Source organism: Bubalus bubalis, chromosome 3, assembly GCF_019923935.1.
Source record: "Bubalus bubalis isolate 160015118507 breed Murrah chromosome 3, NDDB_SH_1, whole genome shotgun sequence".
Taxonomy (NCBI): Eukaryota; Metazoa; Chordata; class Mammalia; order Artiodactyla; family Bovidae; genus Bubalus; species Bubalus bubalis.
In genome coordinates this window covers 133,148,118-133,166,408 of record NC_059159.1, presented here as the reverse complement: position 1 = coordinate 133,166,408, position 18,291 = coordinate 133,148,118, and the positions used below count along the sequence as shown (strand labels likewise).

At 39.7% G+C, this 18,291-nt stretch overlaps 1 protein-coding gene across 3 annotated transcripts in view; it reads right to left on the bottom strand.

The window, feature by feature from the left end:
- The window catches only part of ADAM28 (ADAM metallopeptidase domain 28), a 79,797-nt gene extending 61,778 nt beyond the window's left edge, over positions 1-18,019 (bottom strand). For 2 of the 3 annotated variants that reach the window (XM_044940171.2, XM_044940172.2), the window contains exons 1-4: positions 17,829-18,018; positions 8,839-8,942; positions 3,131-3,207; positions 1,577-1,655 (exon numbers count right to left, since the gene is read on the bottom strand). In XM_044940171.2, coding sequence (XP_044796106.2) covers positions 1,577-1,655; positions 3,131-3,207; positions 8,839-8,942; positions 17,829-17,880 — 312 coding nt within the window. In that variant the 5' untranslated portion in view covers positions 17,881-18,018. Of the gene's footprint in view, positions 1-1,576; positions 1,656-3,130; positions 3,208-8,838; positions 8,943-17,828 lie in introns of all 3 variants that reach the window. The other variant, XR_006550059.2, reaches the window with a different exon arrangement.
- Between the last annotated feature and the right edge of the window lie 272 nt (positions 18,020-18,291).

The following is an 18,291-nucleotide window of genomic DNA, read 5'->3' as shown; positions in this document are numbered from 1 at the left end:
ATTTTATTGTTGCAGAAGAAGAATGCCAGGGATGAATAGAGTCTGGGAAAAAACCAACTCATAGATGTAAGTTTAAAACCTGAGTCCCTGAAATACCAGACAGTCATTCTTTCCCTGGATAATTGTTCATTAAATGTTCCTAACACCAACAAGCTCTTTCCAATGAATGGATTATTCAGATCATGTTGTTATTTCTTGATTTATCCAAAGAGTGCCACCAGGCTAACTGGATTAATATTAATATAACAACTCTGTCTCCACTCGAAGCAAAATGCTCGACCTTAATGCTTTTTCACATGGATGTTCTTCAGTCAAATTCACTTTTCTACTTTGGGACAGGCAGCATGTTGGCCAACGTAAACCTCTGCATTGCTATGGAAGAGAATTCTTGAAGACCTTTCTCAGAAAAGATGGCAAAGATAAAACACCCCTTGTACCTCTTCATCCTGTCTTCTCTGAATAAGAGTCCAAAGTGGAAATTATTTAGGGAATTCTACAATTCTACAATTCTAATGTTGAGGATATAGGGTTGAGTTTGAGAGACTACATGACACTGAGAGGCAATTGGCACTAAGTGAAAACACCAGATGCACGTAATTCTGTAGTTTTCTAATGAAAACAAGAAGCTCCTTCTGCCTACTCTCCTATAAGGAGTGCATGAAGGCCGGAAAGGGTTACCAAGGTGGTCAAGGAATGGGTCTGTTCTTGTCAAACTGTAAAAATGTTGGAGGATCTGTTAAGAATTACTACTGCTTCTGTTTTGTAAGTTCATTTGAATCATTTTTATTTAGATTTCACAAAGTGCTATCATATGATATGTATCTTTGTCTGCCTTACTTCACTTTGTATGATAATCCCTAGGTCCATCCATATCCTGCAATTAGCATAATTTCATTCTTTTAATGGTTGAGTAATATTCCATTATATATATGTAACACATCTTATACATACTGCTGCTGCTGCTGCTAAGTCGCTTCAGTCGTGTCCAACTCTGCGCGACCCCCGAGACGGCAGACCACCAGGCTCTCCCGTCCCTGGGATTCCCCAGGCAAGAACACTGGAGTGGGTTGCCATTTCCTTCTCCAATGCAGCAAAGTGAAAAGTGAAAGTGAAGTCACTCAGTCGTCCGTCTCTTCGTGACCCCATGGACTGCAGCCTACCAGGCTCCTCCGTCCATGGGATTTTCTAGGCAAGAGTACTGGAGTGGGGTGCCATCGCCTCCTCCGCTTATACATACTACTATATATATAATAATAATCAACTATAGCATAGGGAACTCTACTTAATAATCTGTAACCATCTATATTTGAAAAGAACCCGGAAAACAACAGATACATGTATATGTATGACTGAATTACTTCTGTTATACACCTGAAAGTTGCTGTACAACTTTACAGTGTTCTAAATCAACTCTACTCCAATAAAAAAAATTAAAACATAATGAATTATTACAGCTGAAAAAAACAACATTGCTATAACACCATTTCACTTTCACTAATTGTCTGGCAAAGACACTGCCTCTGGGTATGTGGGTCACACCCCCAGTTAACAGTGAATCTAGGATACTCTGTTTTACCATGATCTGTGGGCTCGTGGTGACTGCCTTTCCACTGGAATTATAATATGTTTCTGTGTAGCCTGGTGCAAGGAGATTCCTGGGGGAAAAAAAGAAATATCATGTTTATTCATGCTAACTGTGAAGTCTGGTGATTCAGCTGAGAGATTTTCCTGGATGTGGTGAGCTTTTCCTCCTAGTCCTCCAAAATGAATCCAACATGAAAGAGGTACTTAAACTGGAGGGAGTGAGAAAGGCAGGGAAATTCCTGAGTAGTGTGCAAAAATGTCTGTTTCTTCATCAAACTTTGCATGCTTGTCAGAAGAGCGATTAGAGGAAGAAAGAGAACTGAAATGGGCAAGGTTGATAAAAATGACTGAAAAGAGCAAGGCTCGCCCCACCCCCAGCTTCAAATGACTGCCTTTTCCACCCAGTCCTTGTCAGTTACCAGTAACTGTTAACAATTGCACCAGTGGAAAGTGTATTGAAAATTGACTTGCACTTGGCAGTTAGGGACCTTTCAGCATTTTCACTGAGCTTCTTAAAATTCTTTCAACTACTCACCAGCAAATAGGAGTCTGAATATTTTTTTTAAAGAGGCAGGGCAAGGAGAAAAGGGAGTAACTAATATGTATTAGATGCTGTCTCTATCCTGGCCTCTGGAATAGATATATTATGTGTAACATTTAATCATTTCAACAGTCGAACAAGATAAATATTATCTTCCTTATATCTCAGATGAGATTAAATAGTGACAAAGAATGTATCCAGGTCTGCTTGAATTCAAAGCCTGTACAATTTCCTTTGCATCAAACTATTTTCATACTCTAGTCAGTTGTGACTTTTTGTAAAAGGTAATAGTCTATTTGAGGAGGGGAAAGCATCTTGTTGTTCCTATATTGAACAGTTTAGGGATTAAAAAACCTTGAAGGAGTAGAACGAGGGAAAACTACTTTGGAAATAGTATAGACATAGGATGATCAAGAACTGGATGGGAGCTGAGGCAGTGAAGTTTGAAAAGCAATGTTGAATTTAGATGAACTGACTGAAGGAATCAGAGACAATGGAGTGTTTGAGAACACTCCATTCCATGGAAGGTTGGTGGATGTGGGTAGAAAGCAAATTGGTGTTGCAATTAGGGGACCCCAATTTTGATTTTACCACTGACTTGAATTTTGGCTCTAGAATTTAACACATATATGTCTTTTTTCTAATAAAAATAGTTGCAAAGTGTTTTGATAGCTAATCTTTCAGTGTTAAAATAATAAAATGCAATAATGCATGGGAAGATTTAAAACTCTATGCTATTTCATAGAAATTGCTAAAATATATGTCTGCTTGCATTGTGTTTTATGACTCCAACTATCAGAACACTAGTCAACTGTGGTTTTACTCAATGTGTCTCTACTACTTCAGTAGGAACAAATATTCAAGGAACCCATTGGGTCAATTAAGAGTAAAAGCTGAATATCCAAGATTTCCAAGAGCCCCTAAGTAGTAACAGACTCAATTAGCACAGTTTCCATATGCTAACTGGTTGTTGGTGAGGATAACATTAGAAGTAAAGGCACTTACTTGTTTTTTTTCAAGTAAAGCACTGCGATTTTTCCATTAACCGTCATTTCATACTTCAATTCAGTTTCAAAATTTTCCTGCAAAAATACACAAACATTTATTGTTAATTAAAAACATACAAACACATATTCATTTGGCTATGTTCATCACTGGAAACAGTGCCTGCTTTTTTTCTCCAGTAATTGCTGTAATCCCAAATGTCTACTTCTGTCACTTTTAACAAATCAAATGACTGCCAACTGAATAGACAAATTATCTGAGATCTTTATGCCAAGCCATCTATCCCTCCATCCAGTTGCTCATTCTACAAAGACTGAGTGCCGGTTACATGCCAGACACCGTTTAATTCTGGGAATGGGCTTCTAAGCAGGAAAAAATTGTACCTACTATCAGAAAACTTATAGCCTTGTGAAAAAGACACAATAAAAGTGAGTTGCCTGTGATAAGGGGCTTAAATATGGAAGCAGGGTAGGATGTCTGATACCTTAAGGGCAGGAAAGGCTTTCCTGAGGAAATAAGGAAAGCTAAGATATGAACTGAACAGGTGATGCAGCATGGGGAAGTGGTTTGAGAAGAAAAACTAGTATGCATACAGACCCAAAGACCTGCAAGCCCTCACTAACGTCTTTTCTTGATAGCGCTGTGTCTTTGTCACTGGGTACACTTTCTCTAGTTGTGGTGAGTGGGGGCTACTCTTCATTGCTGTGCACAAGATTCTCATCGGGGTGATTTCTCTTGTTGAGGAGCATGGGCTCCGTGGCACCCAGGCTTCAGTAGTTGCAGCCCAAGGGCTCTGGAGAATGGGGTCAGTACTTGTGGTGCACGTGGCGTGTGGAACCATCCCAACCAGGGATAGAACCCCTATCTCCTGCATTGGTAGGCAGATTCTTATTACCGTACCACCAAGAAAGTCCTCACTAATGTGGTCTATAGGTCTTCTCAAGGCTAAGTAGAGGGCAGAATATGGGAAAAATAAAACAAATTTGTACTTGAAGGCAGGAAGAGGTCATTGGGAAGAAAATACAGTCTCAGGTGTTCAGAAAGAGAAGACAATGTCACTTCTAGTACACTGTGTAGAAAAGAACTATTTTAAGTTTAGATTTATATATACAGGAGGAGACAGGTCTCTATTGAAGGATTTAAAGCAGGATTATAAGCCATGGTGGCACATAATATCTACCAATTCTCTGGGAAGTGCCGGGACATTGTTATTATTAAAGAGATCCAATATGGCAGACCAAATGCAATGGAGCACCACTTATGAGCTGAGTGCTGTTTCCACTGCTGTGTTGCATTTAAGGTCAAGCTTTCCTGTCTCCTCCCTGTCCTGAGAAAGAGAATAGGACCTGAGCTCATCCAAGGACAACAGAAAGTTAGAGCCATCTAGACGTCCCTGGTGGCGAAGTGGATAAGAATCCACCTGCCAATGCAGGGGACAGGGGTTCAATCCCTGCTCTGAGAAGATTCCATATGCCGCAGCTGCAACTATGCCCGTGAATCACAGCAACTGAGCCCATGATGTCACAACTACTGAAGCTCACAAGCCTTATGGCCCATGCTCTACAATAAGAGAAGCTACTGCAATGAGAAGCCTGTACACTGCAACAAAGACCATGCACAGCCAAAATAATAATAATAAATAAAATAAATAAAACTTTTTTTAAAAAAGAAAGAGCCATCCATTCAAAATATTGTACAGGGATTTGCCATCTCCAAGGTCAGTTATTTCAGCCCAAATTTCCTTTAAGTGATCAGCTTTTGAAGGCTCATCTGGTGTTAAAAATCCAGGACTATAAATATCCTACACTGTGGGTCTAAATGCAGGGAAGATGTTGTAATTGAGTTCATTTTCATGAATAACAGGAGCTGCAAAAAGCCTGAAGGTTGAAAACAAATGTCATGGGGAATTATTGTCATCACTTTTTGTTCAGGTTTAAGAAAGGCCAGATAGAATGAAAATATGAGGAAAATACTAGATTTGACCTTCCATACAGAAGAGCCTTCCCAATATCTATTTTCTGTCATGAAAGGTTTGTGGTGGATAGTGAGCTAAAATATTGGGTTGACCAAAATGTTTGTTTGGGTTTTTCTGATATAAACCCAAAAGAACTTTTTGGCCAACCCAATATTAGTTGGCGGTTATTTCAGAAAAGATAATTGTAGAATGGAAGTTTTAGCTGATATTAGCATAAAGGGTATGGATGAAAGGAAACAGCAAAGAAGAAAACCAGAGACTATGCGAAAGAGGGCTTCCCCGGTGGTTCAGTGGTAAAGAATCACCTGCCAATGCAGAAGACACAGTAGACAAGGGTTTGATCCCTGGGTCAGGAAGATCCCGTAGAGAAGGATGTGGCACCCATTCCATTTTCTTGCCTGGAAAATCCCATGGACAGAGGAGCCTGATGGGCTACCAACCATGGGGTCGCAAAGAGTCAGACATGACTGAGTGACTGAGCACTAGAGAGTGAGGACTGGGTAACGTTACAACTGCACTTCTCAAGTAGAAGTTCATGGTGAAGGACAATGCCTGCTAGTAAGAAGTGTGTCTTATTTCTCGTCTATCTAGGCTTTGAATTAGGGGTTGGGAGAGGAAATTGGCACCTTGATTTGGAGAGATTCTACTAGAAGGAAGTGACTTGGAGCCCACTGAGTAAGATTAGCTGGGCACAGGGATATATAAATAAAATTTCCCTCTAGGAAACACCATTGGTAAGGACTACTGGGTGGATTGGGAAGGTCATAGTTCTGGATGCTTCTGGGATGGAAGCAGAACTGGATAATGGCAAGCGATCACACCAAGGAAACCGCAGAAGTCCAGGGAGTTTCTTAATTCTAGTGGCACAACTGTGATCATAACATATGGTAATCTAAGCTCTAGAAACCCTGTTGGACCAAGGTAAGGTCTGAAATTGTTTGCACTATAGGGGAGGCACTGTGGTGCTGGGTTTCCCCGGGTGGCTCAGTTTGTAAAGAATCCACCTGCAATACGGGAGACCTGAGTTCAATCCCAGTAGGGAAGATCTGCTGGGGGAGGGCATGGCAACCCACTCCAGTACCCTTGCCTGAAGAATCCCCATGGACAGAGGAGCCTGGCAGGCTAAAGGCCATGGGGTCGCAAAGAGTCGGACACGACTGAGTGACTAAGCACAGCACACATTGTGGTGCCAGATATTCTACTTTGTGTCATAGGCTGACAGCAGGATGGTTTTGGCCTCTAAGGAAGTGTGTGATCTGAAGGCAGAATTCTAGGAAGAATAGTGATCGACTTCAGAATGTAAGGTTCAACATCAGGGACCTTGACTAAGTATTTGCTGAATATGCATCTATGCAGGTATATAGGAAATGTATTCCACTTATACTCATTCATTCATCTATTTGTTTACTTATTTATTTCCTCACTTATCCCACAAAAGCTTATTCACGCCTCTTTATGCCGTGTATGTAACATACAATCAAGAATACAATCATGAATAAAATCTTTAAAATTCTACCTTGGTTATTAGTGCCTCCTCCAGAAAAGTTATCAAAGGATTACTTCACTCCAGCTCAAATCTTAAGTGACTTGGACAAGTGTGATGAAGTCAGAGAGATGGGGCCATGTTCTTGGCACACCTGACAGGTAATGCTTGTGCCTTACTGCTCTGGTCCAGCAGGGGGCACAGTTGTATAAGTACAAGAGTCCTCTATCTTGCCTAAGTGAGCTCAGTTGATCTGACTCTTTGCAAAGCCACAGACAGTAGCCCATGAGGCCCCTCTATCTGTGATACTTTCCTGGCAAGAATACTGTAATTGGGTTGCCATCTCCTCCTCCAGGGGATTTTTTCGACACGGGGATTAAGCCCACATCTCCTGTGTCTCCTGCACTGCAGGCAGATTGCCTTGAAAAGTGATCAATTCAGACTGAGATCTATGTAGGTCCCCTAAGTCAGGCATTAGAAATTCTCAATGTTTCAAGTAATTGCTAATTAATTATTTGCACAAGAAAGACCAAAAGTTTCAATACAGAAATCACCAAGATCATTTCCAAGAACTTGGTTTCCACCTCAAAATACTCAGTAAGAAAGGTAGCTGGCATTTTTAAGATACTGCCAGAGAGCTTTTGAAGAAAGTAATATTGACACAGAAGCCAATACATATGGGTCCTATATAAATTTGGCAGAAACATTTTGTTCAGAGACTATTATTTTGGGAAAGAGAGTCTTCTCTGACTTTAGTTGTTATACATGTGTTTGCGTCAGAAAGAATAACCTGTGAGGAACTTTGTCCAGTTGGGGAATATGAACTTCCAGTGAGTTTCATCTTACAGAGAGTGAGTGAGTGAAGTCACTCAGTCGTGTCCAACTCTTTGCGACCCCATGGACTGTAGCCTACCAGGCTCCTCTGTCCATGGGATTTTCCAGGCAATAGTACTGGAGTGGATTGCCATTTCCTTCTCCAGGGGATCTTCCCGACCCAGGGATCGAACCCGGCTCTCCCGCATTGTAGACAGACGATTTATTGTCTGAGCCACCAAGGAAGTCTTCCAGTGAGTTTCATCTTACAGTAGGTAGATGTAAAAGTTATTTCCATCTCATATATTTGTATTTTCCTGGCTCTCAGCAAAAGAATTGCAGGTGTAGGTAATTAGAAAGTTGCTGTGGAGTGAATCATCATGTTTCACCTTCCGTCTTTTGACTGAGAATGTGTGTTTTGTCAAGTGGTAAGAATTCTACAAACTTTAATAACCACTTCTTTTGAAAAAAGCAGGGCAAATTTTGTGTTTAATTACAGTAATTAATCCTAATTTGCTACACATCTATGCATGCATTAACCCACAATATTTTATTTTTTTACTTCAATTTTAGTGTTCACAGTTTTGTTTGTATGTGGAGCCTGGCAGGGATCCATGGGGTCGCAAGAGTTGGACACAACTTACCGACTAAACCACCATCACCATATATCTAAAGATGATGATAGATAGATAGAGATAAAAAATACTGTATAAAATTCTTTAAAAGTAACAGAATGAATTATTAATTGCCATAAGTAATTAAAGTTTGCTCTCCGTGTGACCTTGGATAGTTTATTTCAACTGTCAGAATTTTAGCATCAAAATAAAGCTAATAATAGAATGTTGGGTTATCATGAAGATTAATAAAAATAATATTGGTCAAAAACATACACAAATGTGTATATGTCTATCTGCAAAAAATGCATATACTTATATATGAAATATATTTTTATATATATATATGAACGTGAAAGTGAAGTCATTCAGTCATGTCCGACTCTTTGTGACCCCATGGACTGTAGTCTACCAGGTTTCTGCGTCCATGGGATTTTCCAGGCAAGAGTACTGGAGTGGGTTGTCATTTCCTTCTAAAGGGGTTCTTCCTGACCCAGAGATTGAACCCGGGTATCCCGCATTGCAAGTAGATGCTTTACCCTCTGAGCAACCAGGGAAGTGTGTATATCTATATCTAACTGTTTGCAACCCCATGGACTAAAGCCCACCAAGCTCTTCTGTCCATGGAATTTCCCAGGCAAAAATACTAGAGTGGGGTGCCATTTCCTCCTCTGGGGATCTTCCCAACCCAGGGCTAGAACCAGAGTCTCCTGCATTGGCAGGTGGATTCTTTACCTCTGAAACACCAGGGAAGCCCATATATGTGTGTGATATGTGTGTGCACGTATATATTCAAAATTCCTTATTAAATCAAAAGTTGTACCTGTTGACCTGGATCCTTGACCTCTCTTTTATGTCGTGGATGAAGTCTTTTGGGATAAACCACTTCATAGTTTTGTACTCCTGGAAGCTCTTTTATAGAATTTACTGAGAAAAAAAAAGTTGGAGAAGATTCAGCTAAGTAGAACTAACATAGGCTACTAGGTAATGGCCTTCCTGATGGCATTGCTAATGAATGATGCCACAGGCAGGGGCTTTAACTGAGTTATATGAGAGAGTTATACAAGTGCCAACCTCAGAAACAACCAACGAAAGCAGAAACCCGCTCTTTCTCTCATATCTTTAACCTATATCTTCAGATATTTTTTCCACTGAAAGTTTACCAGAGTTTCTCAGCTTGGTGAATATATTTCTTTGGAATTTCCCCACTTCTCTTTGCCTCTAGGATCCCTAGAGGAATGAAGCAAACAGTACAGACAAAACCAGGATAGGAGAGAATGAATCAAACTAATCCTCCAGAAAGCTAATCAGTGTCAGAATGATCAAATTGAAGCACTCTGAAACTACACGGTGTTATAAAAATTAAATAATGAATGGATGCCATTTCAGATTCAAGTATATTTCTGTTGGGTTTTTCAACAGCAATAATTTTTACTAAGGAAGGAAACTAAATCAGTAGGAAAAGTCTCCAGTACCAGCTCCATAGATTGGGCTCACTTTTGCAGAACAGACAAAACTTCATGTTTTTGCATACAAATACCAAAAAAGCAGAGTAATATATTATTTATATCACGTTCAAAAAAGAGGCTCATAGAATGGGGTGATAGAAGTCAGATGAGTGTCACCTTGGGAGGGAATAAGTGACTGAGGGGGGCTTGAGGCAGGCTTCCAGGACAAGGTCAATCTCCCATCTTGGTTTGGGCAGTGAATATACATGCATGTTCACTTTGGAGAAATTAATGGGGCCTTTAATTTGTGTACTTTACTTCATACATGTCATACTTCAACAAAAAATTTACAGAGACAGCTACACTGAGATCAGCATATCTCAGTGTTTGTCAGCAATTCCAAAGTTGGGCAATGTCCTCGGTTGGTGAGGCTGTGAAGAAAGGTTCTCCAGGCATTGCTGGCGGGGATGCTACATGTCACGACCTCACGGAGTAGAATTTGATGCTCTTACAGCTTGAGTTGCATCCTCTCAGAATTCGTATGTTGAAGCCCTAGTCTCCAGTACCGCAGAACTTACTGTTTCAGAAATAGAACCTTTAAATGGGCGATTAAGCTAACGTGTGGCCATTAGAGTGCATCCTAATCTAACCCGAGTGGTGTCCTTGAAAGAAGAGGAAGTAGGACACACACATGTGGATACACGGAGGAGAGCCCATGAGGACACAACTGAAAGGCAGCCATCCGGAGGTTAAGGGGAGAGACCTCCGGATAGGCCGAACCTGTAGAAACTGTGATCCTGGACTTTCAGCCTCCAGACTGTGAGAAAATAAACTTCTATTGTTTAAACCAAAAAAAAAAAAAAGGAAATTGGAGAAGCAGACAATTAGAACACTAGCACTGCTCAGGAAGGAAGATTTTTGAGCCTGCAGTTATGTTGAAAGAGAATTGGAAAGCTTCAATTTCTATCTGCATCTTGAGATCTCATATCAATGTTGCTTCTAGAAGTTTTCTTTTTTTTTTTTTTTTAAGAGAAATTCAGATTTCCCAAAGCTAACACAAAATTTTCTATTTTCTTTTTTATTTGCCCACATGGTTCAGCACAGAATGTACGTACAGGGAAATCAAGGTGTACAACTTGGTTGGAAACTTCTGGCCAACCCAGAAGTTAGGTCCTAACTGTGACTGCGAAGGCTTTAAATGACTCGAGGGTATTCTTAGCTTAGTAAAATAGGTAAAGCTAGGGCCTTCCCTGGTGATCCAGTGGTTAAGAATCAGCCTGCCAATGCAGGAGACAAGGGAACTAAGATCACACGTGTTGGGAAAAAAACCCAAGGCAGCCAGAAATGTAAAAATTATAATAATAATAATAAATAAATAAATTAAAATAGACAAACCTAAATTCTATGATAATACAAATTTATGTGACTGTGGCTGATCTTTTAGCAAAAAAAACAGTATTTTTCATTAATCAACTTGCATGAGTGTACACCTATCCCAATGATGTTCCAGAGAAGAAAAGTGTTTATTTTTTCAAAGTTTCTTCAGAAACTAAAGTAGAAACTTTCCAAAATTGCTTAGTGATGTTGATTTTGTTTTATCATTTTAGGCTGTTTTTCATTCATCTGACCATTCTTAGAGCCATTTGCATTTAACTCTGAAGGATAGGAAAAATGATTAAATTGGCAAAGAGCTCATTGGGTTCAAAATGGAGTGCTTAAGTAATGAAATGGCTTTTCTTTCACCAACTCAAGATTTACCCTTAAAAACATTCCCAAAACACTTAAAGCCATGACATCAACACTTACCTTAACTTTGGATTTAGTTTGGGTTTTTTAATTGTTCAGAAAAAGTGGTCAAATTAAATGATCTCTAAGGACAGTTCAAGCAGTCTTGGCATCTTTTATTTTTATTTAGTTAATTTTTGGTAAAGGAAAATAATAGCATTAGTTTTAAAAGTTCATAACTGAAGTTCAAAATCTTAGAGGAATATTAAATCAGTCATTTTCTTTCCATCTGGTGAAAATTGTCACTGTTGTTGTTGTGCAGTCCTTCAGTTGCTAAGTTGTATCCAACTTTTTGTGACCCCATGGACTGCATAACACCAGGCTTACTTGCTCTTCATCATCTCCCAGAGCTTGCTCAAGTTCATATCCATTGAGTCAGTGATGCCATCCAACCATCTTGTCCTCTGTTGTCCCCTTCTCCTCCTGCCTTCAATCTTTCCCAGCATCAGGGTCATTTCTAATGAGTTGGCTCTTCACATCAGGTGGCCAAAGTACTGACAACTTCAGCATCAGTCCTTCCAATGAATATTCAGGACTTATTTCCTTTAGGATTGATCTCCTTGAAGGTTTGATTTCCTTGCAGTCCAAGGGACTCTCGAGAGTCTTCTCCAACACCACAGTTCAAAAGCATCAATTCTCTGGCACTCATCCTTCTTTGTGGTCCAGTTTTCACATCCATACATGACTACTGGAAAAACCATAGCTTTTACTATTATGGACCTTTATCAGCAAAGTAATGTCTCGCTTTTTAATATGCTTGTTCCTTGGAAGAAAATCTATGACAAATCTAGACAGCTTATTAAAAATCACAGACATTACTCTATCCAGAAATTACCTGATGGTAGCAACACAATTCAGAGAAGGCAATGGCACCCCACTCCAGTACTCTTGCCTGGAAAATCCCATGGATGGAGGAGCCTGGTGGGCTGCAGTTCATAGGGTCACTAAGAGTCGGACATGACTGAGCGACTTCACTTTCACTTTTCACTTTCCTACATTGGAGAAGGAAATGGCAACCCACTCCAGTGTTCTTGCCTGGAGAATCCCAGGGACGGCAGAGCCTGGTGGGCTGCCGTCTATGGGGTCGCACAGAGTCAGACACAACTGAAGCGACTTAGCAGCAGCAGCAACACAATTCCCTACAGCTTCCCATTACTCTGTGTATAAATACACCAAAGGCACCCATGTGCTGTCTGGTGATTGTGTCCAATCAACACAATTAGTCCCATTAATGTGGAGCTCATGAAGCCATATATTCCACCAATGCTGCAACCAGAGTAACTCTTCTAAAAATGCTGCATGAAAAATGGCTTTCATTCATAATACACATTATTCTGATGGGGAATATTAGTCCAAGCTGCCCTCAGGTCATAAAAAAATAACTATTCAACTAATTCTTTTTATAAAAGCAGAGGGTGATAACACTCACATGCTCCCCACCGGAGGTGGTGAGTGGAAACAGGCAAATCCACCCAGCACAAGTTTTCTCTGATGTCCACATTGATCTCCATGCACCCAGTTCGTAATCCAAATTCTAACATTTCATGAAATCAGAAATCATCAAATGACTCTTTAATGTGAAGTCTAAATGTGTAAATCTGTGGAGAAATGTCTTTCCAACTCTTTGTTTGATGGCCAAACACTTCCAATGGACAACCAAATTAAATCAATGAATAAACTAAACTACCAGAGTTTTTCAAAAGCTTCCAGCAACCTCTCATATTTTTTTCAGTTTGAAGTGAACAGATTTCCAGTTCTTAATGCTCTTACAACACAGGACATCTCTAAGGAAAACAGATAGAATTTCCCTTAATGGTCCTTCTTTTTCTGAAACCAAGAAGGCCCCTGAAAGAATGAGACTTGAGATATAACTAATTATGCAGCAGGAAAAAAGAGGCAATGGACCCAGATGTTATTTGGCTCATTCGTCCTTAAGTGTGATGGAGAGACTGCAGTCTCCTCCCAGCTGAAGAACATCAGGCTAATTACTCTGAAGCCTGTGGAATGATCACAACTAACTGCCATCCAGGAATTCCACAAATCTGAGATGAAACACAGTATGTTTCCATTAATTCATTTCAACACTTGCTTTTCTCTCTCCCACAGAACTCACAAACTAGATTAGTTCTAACTAGCAGAACTGGATCAAAAAAGAAAATTGTTATTTGGGGTTGGGTTAGATCATTATTTACACTGTTTAATAGTTTTAGAAAAGTTAAATCTTTTATTTTTGGACTGTTAAACCCTTTTTATTTGGAAATAAATTCAAATGTATATGAGACTTGCAAGAATAGGAATAGTTCAAACAACATCCTTTGCCCAGATTTACCTGATTCACAGATTCACCCTTTTCAAAACACGCTGATGAGTGAGAAATAAAGTATTCTTGTACGCCACCAATATTTTGAGGTTGTTCTTACTAAAGATTTTGCATATTCTCAGTCTCTCACATATATACATATGTTATACACATGTGTGTATATATACATATACATACAATTTTTTCTAACCATTTGAGGATGAGTAGTTACATTCGGAGAAGGTGATGGCACCCCACTCCAGTACTCTTGCTTGGAAAATCCCATGGACGGAGGAGCCTTGTAGACTGCAGTCTTGGGGTCGCTAAGAGTCGGACACCACTGAGTGACTTCACTTTCACTTTTCACTTTCCTGCCTTGGAGAAGGAAATGGCAACCCACTCCAGTGTTCTTGCCTGGAGAATCCCAGGGATCAGGGAGCCTGGTGGGCTGCCGTCTCTGGGGTCGCACAGAGTCGGACACGACTGAAGTGACTTAGCAGCAGCAGCAGCAGTTACATTAGATACACCATGATTCTTTATTCCTACAAACTTCAATATTTCCTAAGTATAAGAATATTCTCTTATACCACCATAGCCAAACAATCAAATTTTTAAAACTTAACACTGACCCAACACTTTATCATCTATATTTCAATTTTGTCAATTGACCCAGCAATATCCTTTTTGGTATTTTATTCATTCCATTGCAGGGTCCAGTCTAGGATCAGGTATTTTATTTAGTTTTCACGTCTCTCTACCTTTTTTAATCTAGAATTTTCCCTCCCTTCCTTCTTCCTTCCTGTTTCTGTCTCTCTTTCACTCCCTCTCTCTTTCTTTACTTGTGTGCGTGCTAAGTCACTTCAGTCATGTCTGACTCTTTTCCACACTATAGACTGTAGCCCGCCAGGCTCCTCTATCCATGGGATTCTCCAGCAAGAGTATTGAAATGGACTGCCACAGCTTCCTCCAGGGGATCTTCCCAACCCAGGGATCGAAGCCAATGTCTCCTACATTGGCAGGTTGGTTCTTTACCACTGGCACCACCTGGGAAGCTCTTTTCTGTCTACAGAAAAGTTAAATCTTGTTTACAAGATTAATAAAACAGACATTAATCTGGAAGGCTACTTTATTTTTTAATATGCATGGGGCATTTTGGAGTTTAGCCCTTTTGTATGTAATACTGATATTTTCTTTTTTTTTTTTTTCAAAGATACTGTTTAAAGAAGTATCTTTCCAAACTAAACACATGATGTTAAGCCCTGAATTAGGGTTTATGCAATGACATTGACTTAAGTTCTGGAATTCTCTGTAGCCCATCAAACTATCTGATGATTTTAAACTTTATGTAATAAAAAATGTACAGACACTAAGGGAAAAAACACATCCTAATTAGGTCTATCATTTTGGTTATTAAGATTAAATTACAGATATTCTTTTCGGTCTTCTAGTTACCTGATGAAAGCGATAAGAAATTGCTAATGTGAAGTAAAATTATTTCAAAAGGTACTGTATTCCCTGGGTTTTCTCCTGAAATAAAGACCTTTCTCCTTGGTCTCAATTCTTCACCCCCAAGCACCTTCCACATTCTTTAAATTTTTTCCCCCTTTCCACAAGGAAATCTTTTGTTATTTTTCTTGAGAGATTGTAAAGCTCAATACAAACAGTTGGCCTGATTTTACTTCATTTTTTAAATTTCACATATTTAAGAATGGGGCAAAAGTATGCTGGAAGTGGCTCTTGTTTATTCTCTGGGTGATGAGAAACAAACAAATGAACAAACAAGCAAAAGGAGATGGGAAAATGAAAATTGTTTTACTTCTTACATTTGGCTGGAAAAGAAATTAATATGGGAATGATATCAGGGTATTTCAGTGACCATAGAAACACTCTTGAAAATACACATTGGAAGGTAAGAAGAGAGGGAACTTTCTGTCCCAGATGGAAGATGGGGTCAGGGGAGCTTTCTGTAAGGACTCTCCTCCCCATCCTCACAAAAGCCACTTCAGAACCTTGGTCCCCCACCACCAAGCATTCAGAGATATCATACTTTTAGACACAACTTCTAAAAATATTGTGTCTCTTGGGGAAATTGTGAATGCAAAGACAGGGGAAGAGAATCAGTTGGGATGCCCAGTTTCATCAAAAAGGCTATAATGTGCGTGGCACCGAGTGTCAGCTATTCGGTTCATGGATCCAGCTTGATCTTTATGCTGTTGGATAAGGCCAGTACACAAACAATTCTCATGTTTCAACCAAGCAAAGGGCCCCAGAGGGTTTTTAGTGATTGTATTTTCAGAAAATGTGGGAAAAGAAGGTGTCTAGTAAGTTTTATCTTTAAAAAATAGGAATTTTAAGTCAATAATTTAAATATCTAGCACAATTTTTCAATTAATTTTTATTGGAGTATAGTTACTTTATAATGTGTTAGCTTCTGCTTCACAGCAAGGTGAATGAGCTATATGCATACATATATGCCTTCTTTTTAAAATTTCTTTCCTTTTTTTTTTTTTCTTGCCTAGCACTGTTCTATACTGAAAGATATAATGTAAAACCTTCCCAGGTCTAGAAAAGAAATCAGAAACCAGGGTAAAAGGAAAATAATTTTTAGTGACAAGTACTGAGTGGGGGCAAGGGGTAGGAGAGCCTTTCCCTTCCTAACTTCATCCTTCTTGTTGATAAGTTAGTCTCATTTCTAGGTCCCAACAAACATTCTAAAACCCAAGAAAACGTTTTCAGGGAAGGAGTCTCAGGCACTGAAGCTAATGTGCTGACTTCAATAAGCTCTAGAGCTAGAAATAATCAAAGGAAATGTGTTATCCAATCTAACATACAAGAGCTTCCCAGGTGGCTCTAGTGGTAACGAATCTGCCTGCCAATGCCAGGTATGTAAGAGACCTGGGCTCGACCCCTGGGTCGGGAAGACCCCCTGGAAGAGGGCACAACAACTCATTCCAGTTATTCTGCCTGGAGAATCTCATGGACTGAAGCAACTTAACATGCATGCACATATATCTATAAATATATTTATTTGGCTGTGCTAGGTCCTATTTGCAGCACTCAGAATTTGCAGCATCCCCAATTCTTACTTTTAGTATGTGGGATCCAGTTCCCTGACCAGGTCCCCTGCATTGAGAGCGCAGAGTCTTAGCCACTGCACCGCCAGGGAAGTCCCTATTTTTTAATTCTTAAACTAAAAATTGTTGCTTGCCATCTAGCACGACAAGAATGAAGTCACTAGCCATTGTAGTAACTGATCTTCAATACACAGCCTGAAACAAGAGTTCAGGGCAAAGATGAGAAATGAGACACTTGGCTCTGGGAGAAACTAGCAGAACCGACCTTCAGACAGTTAGATACTTTTAGGAGAAGATATTATAAGCCTAATTTCTTGCATTTTCCCATATCTAGAAAAACACTAAAATCATTGTTCATTGAAAAAAAAAAAGGCACAATATGAAATTTGTGAATGAAGCTTTATTTGTGCCTGTTTTTCAATCAACAAATGTTTGATCTAACCAGAAAAATGGAAGTGAATGATCAACTTAAGCTTAATGGCAGCATTGTTTTATCAAGTAATATCACAGTGCTTTATAAATATGAAATGTTTATTTCTAATGCATCATATTTATTTCTAATTCAATGTATTTATTATCACCAATAATCAGAGGACTAAATATAAAAAGGGGTAAGAAGGCAAGAGGAGAAGGGGCGACAGAGAATGAGATGAATGGATGCCATCACTGACTCAATGGACATGAGTTGGAGCAAATGCTGGGAGATGGTGAAGGACAGGAAAGCCTGACCTGATGCAGTCCATGTGGTCACAAAGAGTAGGGGACATGACTGAGCAACTGAACAACAAATACAAAAATGTGATCGAAATGAAAAGAGTCAAACTGGCCCCAACAATAATAACGGATACTTTCTGAAGCCTCCTGCACTGTAATAACCAGTCAAATCTGCCTCATCTTAACTACTCTAAAAATGACAAGGTTGATTTTGAGGCCTTCCATTCTTTAACTCAAAGATCATATTCATTGGTTAAATGATGGTGAATGAAATCTCCCCTCTGACTTCCCTATTCTCAGATTAGATGTGTAAATAGTGATCAAAAAGTCCCCTTGCTTCTCCTTTATACTATTTATATCAGTCAGAGCCCCCCAAAACAACAGATTAAGCCTGCCAAACTGGTTAGGAAAGCTGGTGGAAAAAAAAACTGTTGGGAGAAGATGAAAAGCAAGCAGGTATTTAACAGAATCTGTAAAGGAGTTAAACGCCTACCTGGAAATGGAGCAAGGAGTAAGGTGGCCGTCAGAAGAAGCCGTTGCCACATTCTGGGTGCTCCCAGGAGCCTCGTATCCACTCTTCTCACTCAAGCAGACTGCCCTCCTGGTCTGCCCCTTCCTCCTTTCAAGTGAGACAGACTGAAACCCCAGGGTTCATTCTTGTCTCTGGTTCAGGAAGTGTTTACTAAAGGTGTTGCACAACCTTGGAGCTGTGGTCCTGTGGCAATGGCACAGCAGGCGGAAGTTCTGGCTGCTGCCCGGCTCCAAGATCCCTTTATCCTTTGCTATTGTTTCTCTGTCCTTCCCCATGTTGCCCACTTACAAGTAGTCCCTGTCCAGTGAAATTCTATATTCCCAGAAGCCACCAGGAGAACAACTTCAATGTAGCTTGACAAATATGTGTATTTATTATCTGTATAAGAAATATACTTGTATGTACACTCTACTATATATAAAAT